Source organism: Dryas octopetala, chromosome 9 (assembly GCF_963921425.1).
Source record: "Dryas octopetala chromosome 9, drDryOcto1.1, whole genome shotgun sequence".
Classification (NCBI taxonomy): Eukaryota; Viridiplantae; Streptophyta; class Magnoliopsida; order Rosales; family Rosaceae; genus Dryas; species Dryas octopetala.
Window position 1 is genome coordinate 18,177,459 of NC_141374.1, and position 21,261 is coordinate 18,198,719.

General features: G+C 36.8%; 4 protein-coding genes across 4 annotated transcripts; 2 read left to right on the forward strand and 2 right to left on the reverse strand.

Annotated features, from left to right (window-relative positions):
- The first annotated feature begins 159 nt into the window (after nucleotides 1–159).
- LOC147275176 (uncharacterized) lies at nucleotides 160–6,297 on the forward strand. The gene is made up of 22 exons (XM_086256618.1): nucleotides 160–227; nucleotides 341–446; nucleotides 552–628; nucleotides 713–790; nucleotides 888–1,019; nucleotides 1,139–1,189; nucleotides 1,263–1,403; nucleotides 1,524–1,646; nucleotides 1,805–1,882; nucleotides 2,089–2,181; nucleotides 2,253–2,360; nucleotides 2,561–2,644; nucleotides 3,021–3,119; nucleotides 3,267–3,458; nucleotides 3,618–3,693; nucleotides 4,210–4,313; nucleotides 4,400–4,659; nucleotides 4,746–4,832; nucleotides 4,912–5,145; nucleotides 5,245–5,323; nucleotides 5,426–5,489; nucleotides 5,747–6,297. Exons 2-22 carry the CDS (start codon nucleotides 362–364, stop codon nucleotides 5,863–5,865), a joined length of 2,364 nt encoding a protein of 787 aa, XP_086112744.1. The 5' UTR covers nucleotides 160–227; nucleotides 341–361; the 3' UTR covers nucleotides 5,866–6,297.
- Nucleotides 6,298–6,430: 133 nt separating this feature from the next.
- On the reverse strand, nucleotides 6,431–7,101 carry LOC147275177 (ATP-dependent helicase/nuclease subunit). The gene is made up of 2 exons (XM_086256619.1): nucleotides 6,870–7,101; nucleotides 6,431–6,693 (listed from the first exon to the last, which is right to left on the reverse strand). The coding sequence occupies exons 1-2, from the start codon at nucleotides 6,975–6,977 to the stop codon at nucleotides 6,610–6,612; spliced, it is 192 nt and encodes a 63-aa protein (XP_086112745.1). The 5' UTR covers nucleotides 6,978–7,101; the 3' UTR covers nucleotides 6,431–6,609.
- Nucleotides 7,102–10,161: 3,060 nt separating this feature from the next.
- LOC147275178 (mediator of RNA polymerase II transcription subunit 25-like) lies at nucleotides 10,162–15,332 on the forward strand. Its single transcript, XM_086228394.1, has 12 exons — nucleotides 10,162–10,262; nucleotides 12,089–12,116; nucleotides 12,238–12,307; nucleotides 12,443–12,573; nucleotides 12,667–12,873; nucleotides 12,981–13,046; nucleotides 13,372–13,567; nucleotides 13,680–13,777; nucleotides 13,903–14,613; nucleotides 14,718–14,771; nucleotides 14,970–14,998; nucleotides 15,260–15,332. The coding sequence occupies exons 1-12, from the start codon at nucleotides 10,162–10,164 to the stop codon at nucleotides 15,330–15,332; spliced, it is 1,764 nt and encodes a 587-aa protein (XP_086084520.1).
- A 1,128-nt stretch (nucleotides 15,333–16,460) lies between these two features.
- LOC147275179 (alpha/beta-Hydrolases superfamily protein) lies at nucleotides 16,461–20,697 on the reverse strand. The gene is made up of 9 exons (XM_086257539.1): nucleotides 20,494–20,697; nucleotides 20,164–20,337; nucleotides 19,558–19,966; nucleotides 19,185–19,468; nucleotides 19,017–19,085; nucleotides 18,871–18,927; nucleotides 18,249–18,301; nucleotides 18,082–18,157; nucleotides 16,461–17,917 (listed from the first exon to the last, which is right to left on the reverse strand). The coding sequence occupies exons 1-9, from the start codon at nucleotides 20,535–20,537 to the stop codon at nucleotides 16,984–16,986; spliced, it is 2,100 nt and encodes a 699-aa protein (XP_086113665.1). The 5' UTR covers nucleotides 20,538–20,697; the 3' UTR covers nucleotides 16,461–16,983.
- Between the last annotated feature and the right edge of the window lie 564 nt (nucleotides 20,698–21,261).

Here is a 21,261-nt window from a genome sequence, read left to right on the forward strand (position 1 = left end):
GCTCTCTCTCTCTCTCCAACGGTTCTCTTTGAATTTCCCCGCCTTCTTTTTATATACAGAATTTTCTAATGACGGTTAAAAGTCCTTTGAGCAAAACGCACCGTTTTGGTAAGCCCAACCCTACGTGGAGAGAACTCGAGCCCAAAACCCAGACAACATTTCAGCCTCTCCCTCTCTCCCTCTCTTTGGCGGCAGTGAGTGAGCGAGCGGCTGCGGCAGTGAAAAAGGTAAACTCTCTCTGTTCGATACTCGGCGTTGCTGCTTATCTCTCTCTGTTCCTAATCGCTATTGCGTCCATATAAGATTTTACTGCGTCACTAATCGGCTATATAAACTGCAGTGCTTCTGTGTGACAGTCGCCATGGGAGGCTCGCGAGCTCAACTCAACAAGCCCCATAAATCGCGCTTTTCTTCCAAATCCTCGCGCAATCTCCACAAAACTGCAGGTTTTGTATGCTATTTTGTTTTTAATCTCGATTTGGTTGAAAATAAGAGAAAACTGCAATGTAATGCAATTGGTACATATTAATTTGATGGTTTTGGTGCTTCAGATAAGAGTAGGATTGGTAAATCAGAGCGCAATGTTGCCAAGGGAGCTCGGGTGGCTCGCATTCAACGTGGCAAGATGGTATGATTTTCAAATTTGCTTCTTTCTCTCTTTCGTGCCAATTTTCAATTTATGTATCTAATGCTCCACTTCACAATTCTGTAGCTACGGGAACAAAAGCGGGCGGCTTTTTTGAAAGAGAAGAGGGCTTCAAGTGGATCAACGAGTCCTCCCCGCGTGATTGTGAGTATTTTCTTTTCAGGTGGAATTGATAGAGAAAGGGGGTTTGATAGAATGTCTTCCTCAGCTGTATTATCATTCTAACTTCCATTAATGACAGGTTTTGTTCGGGCTTTCTGCTGATGTGAACCTAAATTCACTTGCCGAGGATCTCCTTTCCTTGTTATCTCCACAAGGTTATGAAGCTGCATTGCCAACAGTTGCTTCGTCTGAGTACAAACTGAGAACAACGGTAGCCTGCCTCTGCTGCTCTATTTTAACTGGATGACTATCATCTAAATGTTTAGTGTTGATGGCGTCATTAACACCGATGTGAAGATTTCTAAGTATCTAACTCAAGTTTTTCTTTAGGTACTGAAAGCACCTCATGGGGATCTCCTATCATGTTTGGAAATGGCTAAGGTAAGAGAGTCTGGCACTTGTGTATTCTTCCTAATTTTCCTGGTTTTTCTGACACCATCTCTTTGAATTGTAGGTTGCTGATCTCATTGCTTTTGTGGCTTCAGCAAGCTCTTCGTGTGAAGGAAGCACATCTGACTACATTGACTCATTTGGAAGTCAATGTCTTTCTGTTTTTAGGTCTCTTGGGTTACCTAGCACTGCTGTGCTAATTCGTGTATGTTATTTTTTATGTACTTTGTATATTCAGTAAAATATTATCCAACGAAAAAGAAAACTAGGTTTTGCACAAACTTGACATAGGAATTTTTCCTTTTCTTTTTTTACATTCTTGTAGGATCTACCTACTGAGATGAAAAGAAGAAATGATTCAAAGAAAACATGTACTTCTAGTCTTGCTTCTGAATTTCCTGAGGATTGTAAATATTATCCAGCTGATACAAAGGATGAGTTGCACAAGGTAACTGTCTACAGACCATAGATTCTTTATCTTAGGCGCTAATGCTTTCAACATAAAGTTCAGAGTGGGTTATAATTCAGATGACATTTATTTCATTTCATATTTACATAATTTGACGCCTCTCATAGCTCTCCCCTGTCATCTTACTATAATTGCAGTTTATGTGGCTCTTTAAGGAGCAAAGGCTCTCAGTTCCTCACTGGCGAACTCAGCGCCCATACCTGATGGCTCATAAGGTGCTCATTTTGGATCTATTTAAGTTTTCAGTGTCATCCTATTTTAGATAGAGGTGGAAACATTGGGGCACTAGATGGGGATTTTCTTATATAGTGAGGCATGTGTGCCTTGTAGAACAACAACTATTCTTATAAAGAAGAAAACTTCAATAATAAATAAGAAATTCAAGTTCGTTTACATTTTATTTTTTGGTTTCTTTTTGTAGGTTGATATGGTAGTGGATGATTTTAATTCGGGAAAATGTACCCTTCTCCTCACTGGATATCTGCGTGCCCACAGTCTCTCTGTGAATCAATTGGTATTTAGTTCAGCCAATCACTCGCCTTTGTCCGCATGATTTGGCAGTTGCCTTACTTTTCTTTATATCAGGTTCACATTTCTGGTGCGGGGGATTTCCAGTTGTGCAAAATGGACATTCTCAAGGATCCATTTCCTTTGAATGCAAGAAAAGAGCAGGATGTCATGGATTCAGATGAGGTATTAGATGTTCTATTTAAATATAAGCATAAGATGTCTATATAATAGGTTTTTCCTTTGTAATGATAAGATGTGGATGCTTTTTATTAATTTGTGAAGTATGACCATGAATCCATGATGATAAGTTGATATAATATATGCTTTTTATTTGAAATTTTAAACATTTGAGTTTTAACTCTGTCTTCTTTGCCTATTTCAAGGTTGTTCGTTCTTTGGTTCCGGATCCTCAGAAGCAGGAGGCTTTACTTGTTGAGAATATTCCTGATCCCCTTGCAGGTGAACAGGTAACAAGATTACATCTTTGTTCTATTAATTATTTGTCTCACTCATTATCATTACTATGAATATAACTTTTTAACTGATATTAAGAATATGGATTGTAAATTGTTTATCCAAGAATAAATAAAAGAAAATGGGTGGTGGTACTTGAGTGGAAGATACCTGAACTACCAAATCAGAATGTTATATTGGCAAACTTTTGTAGCACAGCACCAATTATTCTACAGGAATGCCTTTTCTCACAGTGATCAACCTTGCAATGCCTCCTATATCAAGCAGCTAATAGGATTTACTTTTGGATTTTCTTAAGTTTACCATGAGGTTTGGTGAATTATTGAATTGCCTGGGGTACTTCACTTAAAACATAATTCTTTTTGTCAGACATGGCCAACAGAGGCAGAAATGGCTGAGGCTGAAAAAAATCAGAAACAAAAAAGGGTGAGAAAGAGGACTCTTCCTCGAGGCACTTCAGAATACCAGGTATGCATTTGTTCTTGTCAATCTCCATAATTCTGATTGTTTCTATCTATTTTTTTCCTTTATATTCTTTGACATTGTTGTTCATGTTGGTGGGTAATGGCCAAATTTGTTAGTGACAGATCAGAGGCATGATTTCTATTCTTGCAGGCTGCTTGGATTGTGGATGGTACAGATGAGGAGTCAAGTACTGATGATGAAGCTGATGGTATGGTATTGGATGAAATGGACAGTAGTTATCCTGGTCAAGAGGGCACTAATGATTCAGAGCTCAGTGATGATCAAGCTTCTTTAAGCTTTAGGGACTCTGATGAAGAAAATGATGCTGATTCGGTCATGCTGGTGAGTTTAATATGTATATTATGCAGTAAGTGATTGTTATTGTGTTACCAGCATTATTCAGATCTCTGATCTCAGTGAAAGGGTTTCTGAATCTAACATGAAGACACAACATATAAACGATGGCAAATATGGACTTACCTTTTTTGTCTTGATGTACAGGAAGGTGAACACTTGACCAAGGAACAGTTAGAGAATGAGATTCAAAAAATAAAGCAATCACATGCTGATGATGAGGGTACTTACTTTTCAAAAAGCTAAATAGTGTTGTTTCTTTAAAGTCCATGGTATTGAAACAGTGTTCACTCATTAATGACTGGTGACTTATCTTCTGTGCACCCCCTCTCCCAGCCTGTGGGAGTGGGCCCTCTGCGGTATCATCCCAGTTTATGGTTTTGTTACCCCAAACTGCCTCATGGCCTTTCGTTTTTTGTTTTTAAATATTCCTCAATAATCACCCTACTCTGATGGCAAAGCTTTGTTATACATGGACGCTAAGTAGTGCTTGGAATAACTTAAAGTTTTTTTTTATGTTCATTCTTTTGTTGTATGATTTGTATTATTAAAACTATATTTGTAGCACCTTGGGCATTTGTCTCTGTAGTTTTTTTCCCCTTCCTTTTCATAGTTTCACGAAATAATATACTACTGTATTGGAATTTCATAGATTTATTTGACACTCGCTTATTGTAATTAGTTTACTGTTACTGCTGCATTATCTAGTTGGCTGTTAATGGTTTTTATTATGTTTCAGAATTTCCAGATGAAGTGGATACACCTATTGACATTCCCGCAAGAAAGCGTTTTGCGAAGTATAGAGGCCTCAAGTCCTTTAGGACCTCGTCATGGGATCCCAAAGTAACATTCTTGTAATTTATAATAGTAGGTCTCACTATTTCTGAACATCAACTGTCCAACTGATGTGCGTTTCTAATGAACTTTAGGAGTCTCTGCCTCCAGAGTATGCCAGAATCTTTGCATTCGATAACTTCAACAGAACACAGAAAAAGGTCCTTGCTAAAGCTTTAGATATGGAGCAAGAAAACAGGGATGACTGCGTAGCAGCTAGCTCATATGCAAGGCTTTATATCAAAGAAGTGCCGACTCCTGTTGCTTCTAAATTATGCATGCATGCAAAGGCAATGCCTGTTATAGCATGTGGCCTTTTGCAGCATGAGTCCAAGATGTCTGTGCTCCATTTCAGGTATCTTGTAGTTAAGCAATTTTTGCAGCTTTGTGGTCTTCTTAAAGGGAGGTTTTATCGTGCTCATATGGCATCTATGTTTGCAGCATAAAAAAGCATGACACGTTCAGTGCTCCTATCAAATCCAAAGACGAATTAATATTTCATGTTGGCTTTCGCCAGTTTCTTGCAAGGTAGTTTCTCTAATACCATCCTCTGTGTTCTTATTGAATTTTTGTAAAGTTATTGATGTTGTTGTTCATCACTTTGCAGGCCAATATATTCTACTGACAACATTAGTTCGGACAAGCACAAAATGGAGAGGTTTCTTCATGCAGGACGTTTTTCCATAGCTTCAGTTTATGCTCCGATCTCTTTTCCTTCTCTTCCTTTGATAGCTTTGGGGAGTTCTGAGGGAGGGGCCACTGCACCTACAGTTGCAGCTGTTGGTTCTCTGAGAAGCATTGACCCTGACAGGATTATACTAAAGAAGATTATTTTAACTGGGTACGATTTTTTCTCAACTCTTGATTGAGGTTATACTAAAGTAGTAGCAATGACCAGGAAGAAGGGTTTTTATTGAACCTTGAGCATATTTTGATGCAGTTACCCTCAACGAGTATCAAAACTGAAAGCTGCTGTAAGGTATATGTTCCATAATCCAGAGGACGTGAAATGGTTCAAGGTGAGCAAATCTCGTAGCTGATATTTTAAAAAAAGATAATTTGTCCTGCATCTAGTTCACTACAATCATTATGAATATGTTTCTTGATGTGTGTGATGGTAGCCTGTGGAAGTGTGGAGCAAATGTGGTCGTCGCGGTCGCATCAAGGAGCCTGTTGGTACACATGGTAAAGATTATTTCTTCTATCTCCTTCAAGATCGTACAGAAAAAAATAATATATGTATTCTTTCTTCTATCTCCTCTTCCCCTTGTGATAACGTTTCGTCCATCTTTTCAACATTGCTGAAATCGCCAACATAGTTCAAAAATTGTAGTGTGAAGATGCCAGTCTCAGCTGTCATTATCATATTGTGGTTGCACTTTTTATTACATTAGGTAGTTATCAAGTGTTTTTTTTTTTTCCTAAATATAATTTTATCTCAGGGGCAATGAAATGCATCCTTAATGGGGTCCTCCAGCAACACGACACCGTATGCATGAGCTTGTACAAGCGTGCATATCCCAAGTGGCCGGACCACCGTTTCCCGATTCTTGATGCTTGAGAAGATGGTGTCTGGACGTGGACAGTTTTTCTTACAGTGCTTCCCGATTCTTGATGCTTGATAAGATAAGTGTGTCTGGAGGTGTGACACTTTTTCTCACAGTGATCGCTTTCAATTTGGGAAGTACAGATTGCTTTCAAGCACAGAAGGAAGATGGGAATGAAGCTCTGGTTCAGATTGTTGATTCCAATTTCAGTTTTGCTACTAGGACACTAGAAGTTGAGTGTCAAAGGTTTAGTTGTACCATTCATATTTCATGTTATTCTTCTCTTTATTTTTTTTTCTTTCTTTTTTGCCTTTTTAGGATTACACACAATTTCCTAGAGAGAGAGAGAGAGCATTTACTTTTGCCTTTGTTACTGTTGCATGTATCTTGCTTGGGTATTGCTTCTCTATTCTAATTTGATCAGTAGTTTTCATTTCTGTCAATAACTCAATATCATCCCTACAATTACAAGGAAGGTTTTTAATAATAAAAAAAGAAATTGTTCACATCTTCAAGATGATTTAGAGGAAGGATTTACGGAGTATGGCACTCTAGGAACTTCCATCCATCATGGTGGGTCATCAAAGTTGGGATCTTCTCCTCAAGCATAGACATAGCCAATGTATCATATGGTTAAAACTCCACTACTAGAGCTCAACGTGTGAAAAACATACGATTCAAAATTTCATTCTCTTCTCTCTTACATTTTCTAAGCAACCACACAGCAGAACAAAATGCTAACAAAAAAAAAAACAATGCTACATAGACTCTTCAAACTCATTCAATTTCTCTTTCTTCTTCATTTCTTCTTCATACCTTCTCAGTCTCTCCTTCACTTTCTCCTGTATTCACCAAACGGCAAAACCCAAGAATTCATATGAAAAAAATATACAATCAACTTAAGCTACAGTTCCACTGTTTGGTAGCTGGGGAACATAATTTTCTTTCTTGTGAATTCCCGGGAACCAAACAGAGAGCTTAAGAATTATAAGTAAATGGAGGGAGAAGTGATAATGACCTTGTAGCTTTTCTCGACGCGGTCCATGACGTAGAATCCGAGAACGCCACCGAGAATGGTGCCACTGATGATTCGAACGTAGGCCCATGTATTAGAGCCCCCAACCATTTTCCCTCTCTTTCTCTCGCTTTCTTTCCTTGATTTTCTCGGGAAAGTTTTTCAAGCGGCGCAAAGAGGTGGATCCTGCATTTGATTTGTATACTATAAATGGGTGGGTAACATCTGACGGGTCACTGGGTCAGTGACCCGGTTTACTAAAAAAGTGAGCTTAACGGAAGATTTTCCATACGGGGTTCACTCATTTGGGCTTTGGGCAAATTCTATCAACTCTCATGTGGCCTTTGAGCTAATTTTATGCCATCTACCTCTTATACTGTATAAAAAAAGAAAAAATTATTTCAAATCTAAAAAAAACCAAATTGCCATCGATTCAGTAGTAGAGTTTCCAAAAATTTTGGTTGGTAATTAATAGCCTTTTTCAAAATTGAAATTTTTTCTTTTAATTAATTTGATAGGATCTAAAAATATATCAAATGGAAAATCATACCTAGCTAATTAAGTGTTGATACTTAAGAAAGATTAAGGCTTAGTTTGAGATTGCTGTGAGACAAAGCAGCTGTGAAGTAAAGTAGTTGAGTGTTTGGTAAACTATATTTTCAAAAGTGTTGTGAGTACAAAAAGCAGTACGAAGGTGTTTGGTAAATTGTAATATAAAACTGCTGTGGCTATTTATAATTACTAAAATGAGGGTATTATGGGTAAAATAAAATTTTCATTGTTGCTGTGATTCACTGCAGCTTTCAAAAGCACCTACAAACTTGCTTTCTATTTTTGCTGTGGGGAGTTGAGAATTGTGGGGCAAAACACTTTTTCATTTTTTTACCAAACACCAAAACTGTTGTGGGTGATTGAGAATTGTCATCCACAACAGCTTTTGGGTCCTCCACAACAATCTCAAACGGGACCTAAATCTCCTCCTCACGGTTCTTTTTCCCTGCTTGGGTATGAATCTTTAACATTTTTTAAAAGTTTTAGTATTAAAAAATATATGTACTAGGTATGTATGACCACCTTTCCATAATTCATCTATCATATTTGACAACCAATAGAAAATAAAATAATTAACAATATCTCTCTAGATTCATTAATCTTTAATTTACTTCTCTATTTTATTACACAACATGTGCTTAAAAGTTCTAGATTCAATTTATTAGTGTTCCAAGGTCTTTTAGTATATAGCCATGGTTGAGGACATATTTTTCCAACCCTCATATTTCTGTATATCTAGTGTTTTTTGCTTAAAATCTTCATATATAGTTTCAAGCGTGTACATTTACAAAGAAGGAGAATAAAGTGCTCTCTAAAGAACTATATAGTATTATAATATATTACAGTTTATGTTACATATGTGTGATTTCACATTTGAAAGGCGAGAATTCTTTTTCGTGCGCATGACTGATAAGTCCTTTGCGGTATATATATTTATATTTTCATAGAAAATCAACCTGATATCATATATATAGCTTTGGATAAGCTTATAATTTAGAGTTATATTATTAATTGTTTATTTATTTCCGCCTAGAAAAAATCGAGTTTTTCTATATGGCTAGCTGTTGAGTAATAGGCTAATATATAGGATAATGTATACTAATAGACTAATATATATATATACATAATCAATGTAAAGAAAAGTGCAGATTATAAGCTATACAAAGTACATATGTTGAACTAATTATAGATCACCAATTAACAAGTTAATTCAGCTAAAAAAAGGTTAGCATTTGTAATTTAGATTTTAGATGTAGAAGGCATTCTTTTACTTTTACATTTCCTTTGCTTGCAAACAAAGAAAAATGATTAATCAAAATTAACTTCAATTCAATGATAACAACAATTATTACCAAAAAAAACACACCCTCTATCTCTTTGAATAATCAGACGATTTTCAAGATAATATTACTTCTATTTTCTTATTATTATTTCATTTTGGTTGATAATTACAACTAATTAGTGTAGAAAGATTGGCTCTCATGATTTAATTTTTTCATTTGTAAATGTGTTTATATGTATTACTATTTTCTTATTTGTGGTAAAAAATTTTGTAGATCGATCTGTTTATTGATTGAAAAGCATCAGTGGGATTGTGCTGCCAATTTGTCCAGATTCTCGATCCGGTGGCCACTTGGCCAAGTTCCTCTGCAGTTCTCAACTTCCTCCCGCAAAACACTCGTTTTGCATTAAAATAGCTGCACACATACTTCCATTCTTCTGAACCCTCTGGAACTTATCAATTCTCAGATCCATTATTCTCTCCAGTTGCTTTCTATCCAATTCCTCCAATTCTTACCCTACTAATTTCTACAGCATCTAACGAATTTACGTTTCTATCCAAATATTACATATATGATAATTAATTAATTAATTAATTATCCCACACATACATATATATATATATATATTCTCAAAATATGTCTCACATATGTACATATATGAACTGCTATATTAATTAGTAATTTAACTCCCGGCATGCGATCGATCACACACATATATATATATATATATATACATCAAGAGTCTTTATACATTCTATAATTTTTTCATTGTGAAGAAATATATGAGTAGTTGGTGGTGTGAGCTGATTGAAAGTTGACAGATAACGTGACATGACTTCCTTTTTCTTTCTTTTTTTCTAAACGTAATTGTGCTTTATTTTTCCTCTTTTTATTGATTATCTTACTGTTTAATCCTTCATAATAATAAAATTGTTCTCTTTTAACATTTTAATTAATCAAGAACAAATCTTGAATTAATTTTTGTGACAACTGATCATATGGTATATAAATGATGGGTGCACTATCTATCCTCAAAAAAGTATTACTATCTAGGCAACTCATCCTAATTAGTAGTTACTAATAATTTTCCCAAAATTAAGGGCAGGCTATCTAGCTACTTATCTCTTTCATATTCTAGCTATATAGCAGCTTATCCAAATTAACTAGCTAATTAGTAACTACTTACTAATTTTGTCGAAAATGAGGGCAGCTAGCTTGGTCAAAAAGCATAGCCGCACATTTACCTGCAAATTAATTTGCCAGCGTTGTAATAAAAAGTGACTGAAGAAATACGTGTCAGAAACGGTCCACTCGGCAACACCTAGTGCTTCAATGCAAACAATAAAGAGAGGAGTCTGAGAGTGAGAGCCTAAAACCGCTACTCTTCTGATCTCATCAGAGTCATTCAGTCAGTCTCTTTCTTCTTCCACTTTTCTGCAGTGCAGGTATACGTTTTGGCGATGGCAGCTGCAAAGTTTTTGGTTGTGGTTGTGGATGGAACGGCCGCTATGGGGCCCCACTGGACCACCATTGTCTCAGATTACCTTCAAAAGATTGTCAGGTCCATCATCAACTCCTTTAATTACTTTTCTTGCTCTGGTTTTCGTTCTTTCACGTTCTTTCATGTTCTTGGTTCTTACATTCTTGGCCTCGCTGAATTTTCTGGTTTCTCATGTGGGTATTCATTATATATACATATATATATATATAGTGATCGAGATATTTGTTGATTATGCATGTGGGGCTTGTTTGAATTATCGATCTTCTAGGGTTCATATATAGTTGTTTTGCTTTCGGGGGTTGCCCTAAACTTTGTGATCGATGATGATCTCACTGGTTTTAGACTTGTTTACCAGCTGATCTGATTTTCTTGGTTTCTTTGTTGGTGTGGATGTTGAACCAAGTGCATGTTTTGCTGCATGCAAGGAAAGTTTTGTGAAGAAAGTGTTTTTTTTTTTTCTTTTTTCCTTTTTGGTCTTGGTGTCTGAAGAAATAAGGTGGTACTTGTCATTTTTTTTAGTGTTCTAATAATAGCTGAAAGAAAATCATGTTAAACATATTTTTTCTTGAAAAAAAAAATCGTTTTCCCTGACAGTTAATGTAATTTAATTTTTTATTTCTTTTATTTTTGCAAAAAATATTTTTTTTAATCAGCACACAAAATTTGTGGTTATCTTATAGTTGTATATATATAGACCGGTCAATTGATTGGATTTTGATCCGAATAATTTGATCGATTAATAGGAGATATATTTGGTGATATATTCAATTCAATAATCTAATTATAATTCGAATTCAATAACATGTTATAAGTTAAGGGAACAAATATAAATTTTAATAGATCCCATAGTAATCATATCAAATTTAATATAATATATAGCTTACTTATCCATATTTATTACAAATATTTTATATGTACATATATGTAGAGTAATTTTATTTTTTAAACATTAAATTACTTAATATAAATAAAATATTTTCATATCTGTTATCCGAGGTCTAATTATATCTATAATTAGTAAATGAAGACCATGAATTATTATTACAAAGTACACGTGCAAACTAATTATTAATGAATGTTCTCCAATTAAGACCCTTTAATTATTTCCATCAAATTGATCTGATCTTTAAATCAAGTCCTGCCAATATAATGTTTAAGGTGGCCGAAAATTAGATATACAATGACGTACAAAAAAAAAGGTTTAAGTTGTCGCATTTGGTGAATTTATGGACCCTTGAATTTGGGAACGAAATTTATAGATTTGACGGAATTGTCTTGATTCGAAATGTTAATTAGGAGACGACAGCCAAAAGTTCGTATTGTGAGTATGTGACGGCTGTAAACGACAAATTTTTTCAATAGTAGCGACAATATTATATTATTGGAATCTTTCTTAAAATAAATTATTTATCAAATTTTGACATTAAAAATTATGTTTTTGAAGGGATATATTGATAAACGATATTACTTGTCATAATTAGTATTGAGTCGGACCAAAACAAAAAAAGAAATTAGCATTGAGCCAAATGTTCGTTTTATTTTTCATTGTGCAAAATGTTCGATCATTTCATTTTTTAAAAATCTTATTTAATATATGAGAATTTCTATTTTTTTGATGTTTTGTATATATATATATATGTGTGTGTGTGTGTACTCTAAATTAATACAAATGAGCATATCCATTTCGCATTAATTAGCCAAATCTCATCTAGCTTAATTTAAGGTCCATTTATACTAAACTACTACATATATGTACAATTATTTTTTAAAATATATAAACATATGTACTATGATTCTTATATTATAGGAATATATAGTTATATATGCTATTGTTATATGTATATCTATAATTACTTAAATTTGTTTTCTGTTAATTGTTTGTGCAGGCACTGCTGTGGCCGGTCAAATGGGCAGGTATTTTTCTCCACCATTTTTTTTTGACCTCCTCTTCTTCTTTTTCTTAATTATGTTTTGGTCTGAAGACCTCTTATTAATTTTGTTATTTTTTTCATGTGTTTATTATTATTTCCTATAGGATGCTAATTCTGGTGCAACAGTTCACCTGGGTCTCGTTCAGTACAATTCTCACGGACCTACTAACACTGGTATTCAGTACAACACTTGCCTCTATATATAACATATGCATTTTTAACTTAATTTCCAGGCCATTATTATTTATTCATCAGGGATTAATTAATTAACCAAAAAGAAAAAATTATCCTCAATAAATTTTTGTGCAGGTTGCTTAGTACGAGCAAGTGCCTGGACAAGTGATGTGGACAGGTTTCTGGATTGGCTGTCTGGCATGACCTTTGTTGGTGGTGGCCATAATGAATCTGCCATTGCTGATGGCCTAGCTGAAGCACTCATAGTACTTCTCTCTATATATATATATTAAAAATCTAATTAATTAATTTTTAATTATAATCTGACACTAATTAATTTGTTTAATTTTATTAATTAGATGTTTCCAAAGCCCCCCATTGGAAGTGGAACTGACCACCAGCAATTTAATGGAGAAAAGCATTGTATTCTTGTTGCTGCCAGCAACCCATTTCTGCTGGCAAAGCATTTGTATTTGCCAATCATTAGAAATGGTCAATTTCCTGTTGGGATAAAAACAGAGTGGTGTTACGTTGACACTGAAACTGTTGCAAAGTCATTTGCTGAGGTATATAGAGATTATTAATTTTGCAATTAATTTGTGATTTTAATAACATATTACAATTAATTCTTCGGCTTACTAAATAATTAATAATGCTTGCTTTTCATGTGCAGTGCTCTATTTCTCTATCGCTCATCTCACCCAAGAAGTTGCCAAAGCTTAGAGACATATATAATGCGGTACAAATTTATGACACCTTTCTTTTAATTTTAATGTAAGGAAATAATGATGCTGAAGGAACACCAAATATTCCTTCAGTAATGTTAGGAAATATTCCTCGTTTTCTAGTTCTATTATCAAACAAGTTTTCAAATGCTGGTGCTGCCCTCAATCAGTCTGTAAAATCATGATCAATATATGCATACATGCAATATTGTCAGCTAACTATATAAAATCATAAAATAACACACTAGTATTGAAAGAAAACAAAAATTTTAAATTAAGATTATAAACTAATTGTAAAACTATATATGCATAATCTAATGTCATGACTCTGAATTGCAGGGAAACAATGATTTTGATGGAACACCTTCCTTCAGTGATGTTAAGAATCCTCATTTCCTTGTTCTACTATCAAAGAAGTTCCCAGAGGCTCTTGCTGCCCTCAGTCAGTTTGAAATGAATGCAATGTCATCTCCTGTTTCAGAGACAAACACAACCATTTCACTTCCCCCATCAGTCTTTGAACTCGACCTTTCAGGTTTGCTTGTGCATGAAGGCACCACTTTCTATCTGATACTTGTTTGTTTTCTATTTTGCCCATCTTTGGGTTTCAGATGTGCTTTTACTTATTAATCAAGTTTCCTTTTCAGAAGAGGACATTTCGTGGCTACGGGAACTACTTGATATACAAGAACCAGAGCAGCAAGCTGATCATGCAGAGAATGTTCCCGCTGAAACAGAAACAATGGTAAAAGAATCTCTCCATTCCCTCTTTAATTATAGACTACTCGGATGCTCTGTCGGCACAAACTGAATCATAGTCAGAATTTTGTTTAGAAACCCAATCAAGACTGATCTTCCGTGGATTTACAGGCTGCTCGTCCACAGAATCAACATGTTTCACAGCCTGCTGCTGTGACAAATGTTGCAAGTTCTTCAAGAACAGCTCCGCCTGCTTTTACTGGCCAGAACATAATGGCCAGGCTCTTGTCAGCCAGCACGAGCTTGTTAGGAACTGGAGAAAGTTCGACAATGCCTATTGGGAGGCAAATTCCCCGTGAGCTCCAGTTGACACCAATATTAGATCAAGAATACCAAGAATTGATGGCGAGTCTGCACGGTAGCAAACTCGCTAGAAGAAGTATGGTTCCACATCCGGGAATGAAAAGGCCTCATCATACCATGGCTGGAGCAGATAGATCAGACAGATTCCTAGGGAACCCAGGAAAAGGAAAGACTACAGTTGCCGGTCCATTCAATTCTGTAACTACTTCTGGTGCACCTGGTAACCAGAGTGTTCTCCGGCCCTTTTCAAGTATTCAAGGACACATAGGCCTTGATCCTCCGCCACCCAGAGCAAGCCAAAGAAATTATTCAGGAGCACATGTGGAACAACAAGGTAGAGGAGGCTGCAGACCACACTTCATTGGTGCGTTTGGTCAGTTCGGTGAACAATTTGTTGCAGTACCATCAGCTCCAGTGGCAACAATGCCTCCCCGAATGTATGGTGGATTGATGCCTGCTGCCATTAGGCCCATTCCCAAACAGGAATATGAACGTGATCTGTATTTACTAGCATGGGAGGTAAATCCAAATGTTTTGCACCCAAAAAAAAAACCTCATAATAATTTAAAGTACATGAAGTGATTATGATCAGACTTATTGATTTACTTTCCCTGTGCTTTCAGGGAACCATATCTGCCAAGTATCAACAACAAGCTCTTCTAGTTAGTAGAGCCAAGGTATGTATCTTTCCACAAGTTCAATGTGAAGGGTAATGTAGTCTCAGGACAGAACATTACTGTACTTGTCACATGAATTATGTTTATTACCTTCATTGTATATATGTATACCATGACTGGATAGAACTGTGAGTTTAGTATAATGTATATACTTCATAAAATATATTTGTTCCTCTGTAATGGTATGCATTGTAACAGGCCTACAAGAAGGCATCAGCACCAGAGAGGTAAGTTTAAGAACTCTCTCTCTCTCTCTCTCTCTCTCTCTCTCTCTCTCTCTCTCTCTCTCTCTCTCTCTCTCTCGTGTTTGCACAGACAGACAGACACTTATAAGCTGGATTTTCCTAATTTAACACTTGCCTCAGAGATATTCAATCACTCATTGGTTAATCGAATGCACAGTGAAAGTATGCTGCTACATAGGCTTCTTAAAATTCAAGTATGAGATTTGATGTATGTCTCAGAGAGAACCTTTTTCTCTCTTTCAGGCTTACGGCTGGATGGCCACCTTCATTGGAGATGGGTAATGTTTTACCACAGATTGCGTTCAACAGATTGTAAGTGTAACAACAGAAACCACAGTCTGCGTGTCCTCATTCAATTCATATATTCCAAATGAATTACTTCTCTTTCAGTTATTCTTACGCCCTCGGATTAATATGAATTTCTCTGCTCGAGTACCAGGCCATACCAAGGACACGCAGACGTAGTGATCTTTGAGACTACAAACTCTCACAAAATATATGACATACTGAAAAGGAGAGAGTTGGTGAGACATCTGCAATCAAATCCAGTTCTCTTAATTAGGATATGTGTTGGATTTTTAAGATCATTCTACTCTTTTGGGCTCATCTGAAGTTTATGCTGAATAAGACTCCATGTTTGGTAAAATAGACCATAGATTAACCACATACATACATCATATTTAAGTACATTATTCATATGCACAAATGATGAACACCAACATCAGTCCGTGATCCCCTCTATGGATTCGAAACATGTTATCAGCTCATTATTCTACTAATATTGAACATGACCCCTATATGGATTTCAGTGTGTGAGAATCAGTCTGCCTTCTCAATCAATGATCTTTACCCCAGCCGACCACAACCGCTTCATTGGGACCATTTTTTCGGTGAGTTTATGCATTACTTAATCCCATTCAGTACTAAAACAATATATATTAATCCCATTCAATCATTAGTGCCAGGACCTTCCTCTATTTAAGGGTGAAACATCTGCTCTGGATTTGGAACAGCAGGATGAGCCAACAAGGCAGGAACAACATCAATATGCAACATGCCGCAACTGATACAAGAACTGGGAGCAGGTCAAGAATCATCAAAATCATATGAGCTTTCAGGTTTTGAAACACAAAACAAGATGAAAAGATTGACCAGTTATAAGTCGGAGAACTCAGTAGTTTCTGGTTGTTTTAGGGATGATCTTCTGTTTTAGGACTAAACCTTTTATTTTCCTCCTTTGAAGTTTGAACTTTATGTATGCAATAAGATAAAGACACGTACTGTGGAGTCTGTCACTTTTATGAATCTGTCGACTTATGTGCCATGGATATTGCAATTCTGGCTTCATCTATCTTAGACTTCAGTTATGTTCCTACAATTCAGTCTTTGAGTAATAATGAACTCTGACCAGCATCTATAGCATTGATAAATACGTCTCAAGAAATCAAACCCAAACAATAAAGACCAAGTTTTCTCATCATACGAAGATCAGCACTAAAGAAACAGTGATGTATGAATTGTTCCCCTGCAATATCTTGAAATGATAAATGTACAATTCAGAAGACAAACTATGCAGTATTAAGGTTACAGGACAGAGACAATCAGACATGTTCATCGATCCAACTGCTCTCTTACAAACTATACATATATGGGTTTATGTACAAAGCTCAATCCAGGCAGACAGTTCACTTCCCACGAAAAAATTGATGGTGAAGAAAACCGAGGCAGCAACTGTTATCACTGATTGCACTGGAGTAAAGACGTATGGACATATTCAATCTTTACAGCTGTAATCTGCACCAAAAGATATATAGCAGATGCCAAATCCTGAAGCAAAAAAACGGAAATGCATGGGTTTTCTCCAGTAAAGTCTTTGCCTCAGGAAAGACTTCCCCAGTTAACAGCTGTAATCTGCCTCAGGAAATCCATGCGGAAATGCATGGGTTTTCTCCGCAGATGCACTGGAGTTAACTATTGACCTGTCCTTTTTTCTTCAACCGTAAAGTCTTTGGAGATTGCTGTTTTGGAGTCGGTTCCACAAGCAGCAAGCGTGACATGACATATGCCAAGAGTTCTTCACGGTGGGAAAATGTGAAGTCCAAATGGGCATACTCAAACTTACTGTATGATACATCTACACCCGAATCCTTCATCAACTTATAATGCTTTTTCACCATTGATGGCCGAATTACCTTGTCCTTTCGTCCAGCAACCAGATCAACGGGAACATCAATAAGCCCATAGTACTCACCCAAGTCCAACGGTTCTCGAGATCCATACACGTCCATATTAACAGATGCACTCCCATAATCAAACATTCTAAATTTTCCAGCCCGCTTCATTTGTGCAATATGGAGAGCCACAAGGAATGATACCCCCGGCATGTCGTTCATGTTATAATGTGGTATCCCTAACACACCAACCCAATTTGAGCTATCCCCACCAACAACATAACTCATAAGGGTCTGAACCAGTCCTCCAACAGCAGGGTAGTTATGGAAGTCTCGTGCCAACTTATTTAGAAGCATACGAAAGAATCTGGTTGGTATATAGAGGCCAGGCACAATGGGTGCCAGAAGAGGAGCCAATAGAAGAAAGACATGCTCAACGACTGTAAACATCAGGGTGGAATCATCATGGAAGCCAGCAGGTGACAATAAAACCAATCTTGAGAGTCTGTGGGGTTTCTCCTCTATCCTTTGTGTTACAACATACATCAGTATAGCTGCTCCTCCCAAGCTATGGCAAATTGCACAAAGAGTATAAGGTTGATCACCATTGGTTTCTTCCTCAATATCAGGTTGACTGAGCTTCAATTCAGCAGTTTTGACTTGGTGAATCTTCTCTATCATTGCAGGAATATCCTGAGTCCCATGCTCATTGATGGAGTACTGCCAATACCTGCATTAGTTGCTACATTCAGTAACTTAATTCATACTACTGTACTAGATGGAAAGGATATTGCGGTCTCATTCCATCCCCACTGACAATTTGAGTAGGGAGTGAATCAAAAGCATAGAAATTTCACACACAAAATAACATGTAAATCTCATATGCCAACTTACTGTCGTGAGGAAAGGTTTTTGTTAACGTGTTCCCTAGAAACCAAGCCACGAAAGTTCCCAAGGAAAACATCATATCCTGCAAAATTACGAAGCATTAGCATATTTGTAAACCAATACAGTGGTCTGTACTGCAAGCTGCATATACTTTCAAATTAAACATGGCAAACCTTGATCAAAGGCTGCAAATGCCGGCGAACCAACAACCCCATTGGAGACCCAACTGGACAAGCAAATAACCCGTTAGAAATCATTTATATTTTATAGGTCGTCTAGCCCAGAAAAAAAAAATGTAAAGTTAGTATATATAAACACAACATTTCCATATCCTCAGGTTAGTTATAGAGACGTGTGCAAACTCTCTAGAGCTAAAAAGCAAGAGTAAAGTTTGCACACAAATACCCACTGTAAACCAAGTAAAAATAAAATACAAAAGAAATTATGCGCTTAAGAGTTTTGATACCACAAGCACGTTGAACTTCCCCAGTTCAAGCCTTTGCCTCCTACATGCATTTTTTTTCTTTCCAATTTTCTGTGGGGGCAAGACCAACTCAAGTGTTTCAAACAATGGCTAAATCCATGGTATGCCACACAGCCAGACCAAATGGATTTCCAGCTTCTGATAACTAGAAAATAAACACTATTGGTCAATGGGCAGATGGTCAAACAACCTGACCTTTCCAGTTTATAGAAGACTGGGAAGCACTAGAAATACCTTTTGTGACTACCTTACATTCATCACCACCTACCTAGGCCACTAGGAGGGAAGAAACTTAGGAAGAAATAACTTACCCCATAGATGAATCCATAATTCCATGTTGTAGATAAACAGCTTTCCGTGAATCACGTCTGCAGAATCACACTACAGACATTAGACACCATACACTTGCAACAAAAGCTATTACTTAACCAGGAAAAAAAAAAAAACTCCATTATACCTTGGGAGTCTTTCCAAGAGAAGAACATATCCATCACTAGTGATCACATGAATAGCTTCATATGGGTACCTGAGACACGCGGAAAAGTAAGCAATTTGCAGAGCATATGCAACATTCAAGGAGGAAAAAAAGGGTCCGGTAATCAAGTAAGCAGTAGCATAGCCTTACCCAAGCTCTGTTATGACATCCTGACATGTCCGAGCATCAGTATTTAACGACTGCTGAAACGAAGTATTCCCTTCTGTAGGAGTTGGATCATTCTCTCCAAGTGTAGCTGTGGGAACAGAAGCTTCTGTAACACTACCATGACCATCTTGACCATCCCTTCCGTGCAAGGAATACAATCCAAATAGTGCTCTAAAAGCTTCTGATGGGGAAAGAATAAAATGTGCTACCTTGTGAACAACATCAAATATGGCTTCTATGAATATCTCAATCGCTAGATGAAGATCCTGTGTAAATATATCAAGAAAAGAAGAGATGAGAAAATGCCATGCACGTAAGTTCCAAAAATGATTTAACAAGTAGTCTATGCAGAAACCTCAATGACTCCACGTCTCCTATCGGTAGTGCGATGAACAATCTGATCCTTGAGGCTCTGCACTTTATTAACAGGCCTTTGCGAAGCCTGATTGCTTGCTGGTGCAGAAGAGGCTTTTGACCCCCTATTATAAGACAAATAGCAAAGGCGAAGTGGAATCCCAAGCAGAAACCTTGCAGGAAACAAAACCCACAAAAACATATATCGGATCCACATCCACCCAGTCCAGCGCCTATCCTGCTTACTGAAACTACCAGCCCTAGAGACTCTTGAACTTTGAGATGATGGTGATGCAGGACATATGTCTGCATCACTATCTTCTTCCCCATACGAGTAATCTAAGCTCGAAACATCGGAATCAGAATCCACAGAAAGCTCATGTATGAGTTGATTGAAAGAGGACACCCCACTACAAACATCAAGCAAAAATGGGCATCGCATGTCAGCAACTAATATATTTGTAACATGTTATATTATATCAAATTAAATGACAAAATTATAAATTCCCAATTCTCAAACAAACAAAATTACAAAATGGATTGCCAAGTAATGGAAAAAACTGATTTTAGCTTGCAAATTTTGTTGAGGTCAAAACCCAGAACTTACTTTTCCATCCAGCGTGGAAATCGCGGTCCACGGAAGGTGGGCCTGAGCTCCCAGCCATGTATACCTTCAAGGATGGTGGCCTTCCCTGGTAAAAATGCCAATAGAAGAGCTGAAATTCCATTAATCAATCTCACAATATTGTTCAGCGACTCATATGTAAACGTCTTCACTGACCTGCACCACCAAAAAACACATACGTCCTATGATTTAACCACACAAAGCACAAGATTAATACCCAGAAACAACGTAAACGAAATTTCGAACAAATTTTTTTTCTAATGAACAAAAATATATCAAAAATTCCAATAAAATACGTGAAAGGGTACTCACTCTTTGGTTAGAGCGATTACGTTGTCGACGAATCGCTGCATCATTTCATAACAGTAAAATATTTGATTTTGGATTAGATTTTCTACGGCAGAATAAGGAAAATTTCTTAAAATTCGAAAATGGAAACTGGAATCGAAATAAAATCTGAGCCAGAATTGGGATCGGCGAGAGAAGAGCGAGAAAATTTTGGGGCTCCCGATATTTTGGTACACACTCAAATAGAATTATAGACAGGCATCAAGAGGCAATAAGGAGCCGCGATTCTTTGCCGTACAAGGAGGGCAAGTCTGGGTGGTCGACGTGGCGGATGGCGATTGGTCTACCCCATGTGTGTGTCGCTTTCTGGTCTCGTCATGTGGATTACGAGTACACGTAAGGGTATGAAAATAAGGGCATGTTGCACACGTGGTTTCAAGATATTGATTGTATATCTGGACGCCTCAACTTTTGAGAGCCTTTGGAGCCCAATAGGAAGTGGACGGTGGTCCAATGAGAATATGAGATTTTGCCGCTGGATTGTGCATGGTTGAAGCCCAAGGCGCCGCGTTGCATGAAGATTTTGAGAAGGACGGTCTATTTCTACCCACACAATTACTCAGTGTACACACCTTATTTGTCAAAAACTTTAAAAATTTAATTTTGCCCTCAGAAGAACAAATTAATGAAATAGAAAAATAGAAAAAATGTTTGGTTTCTTCCCTCACATGCCATGTCGGCGGTTGAGAGCAAGATTTCACATTATAACCTGATTTAGTGGTTTGTAAAGAA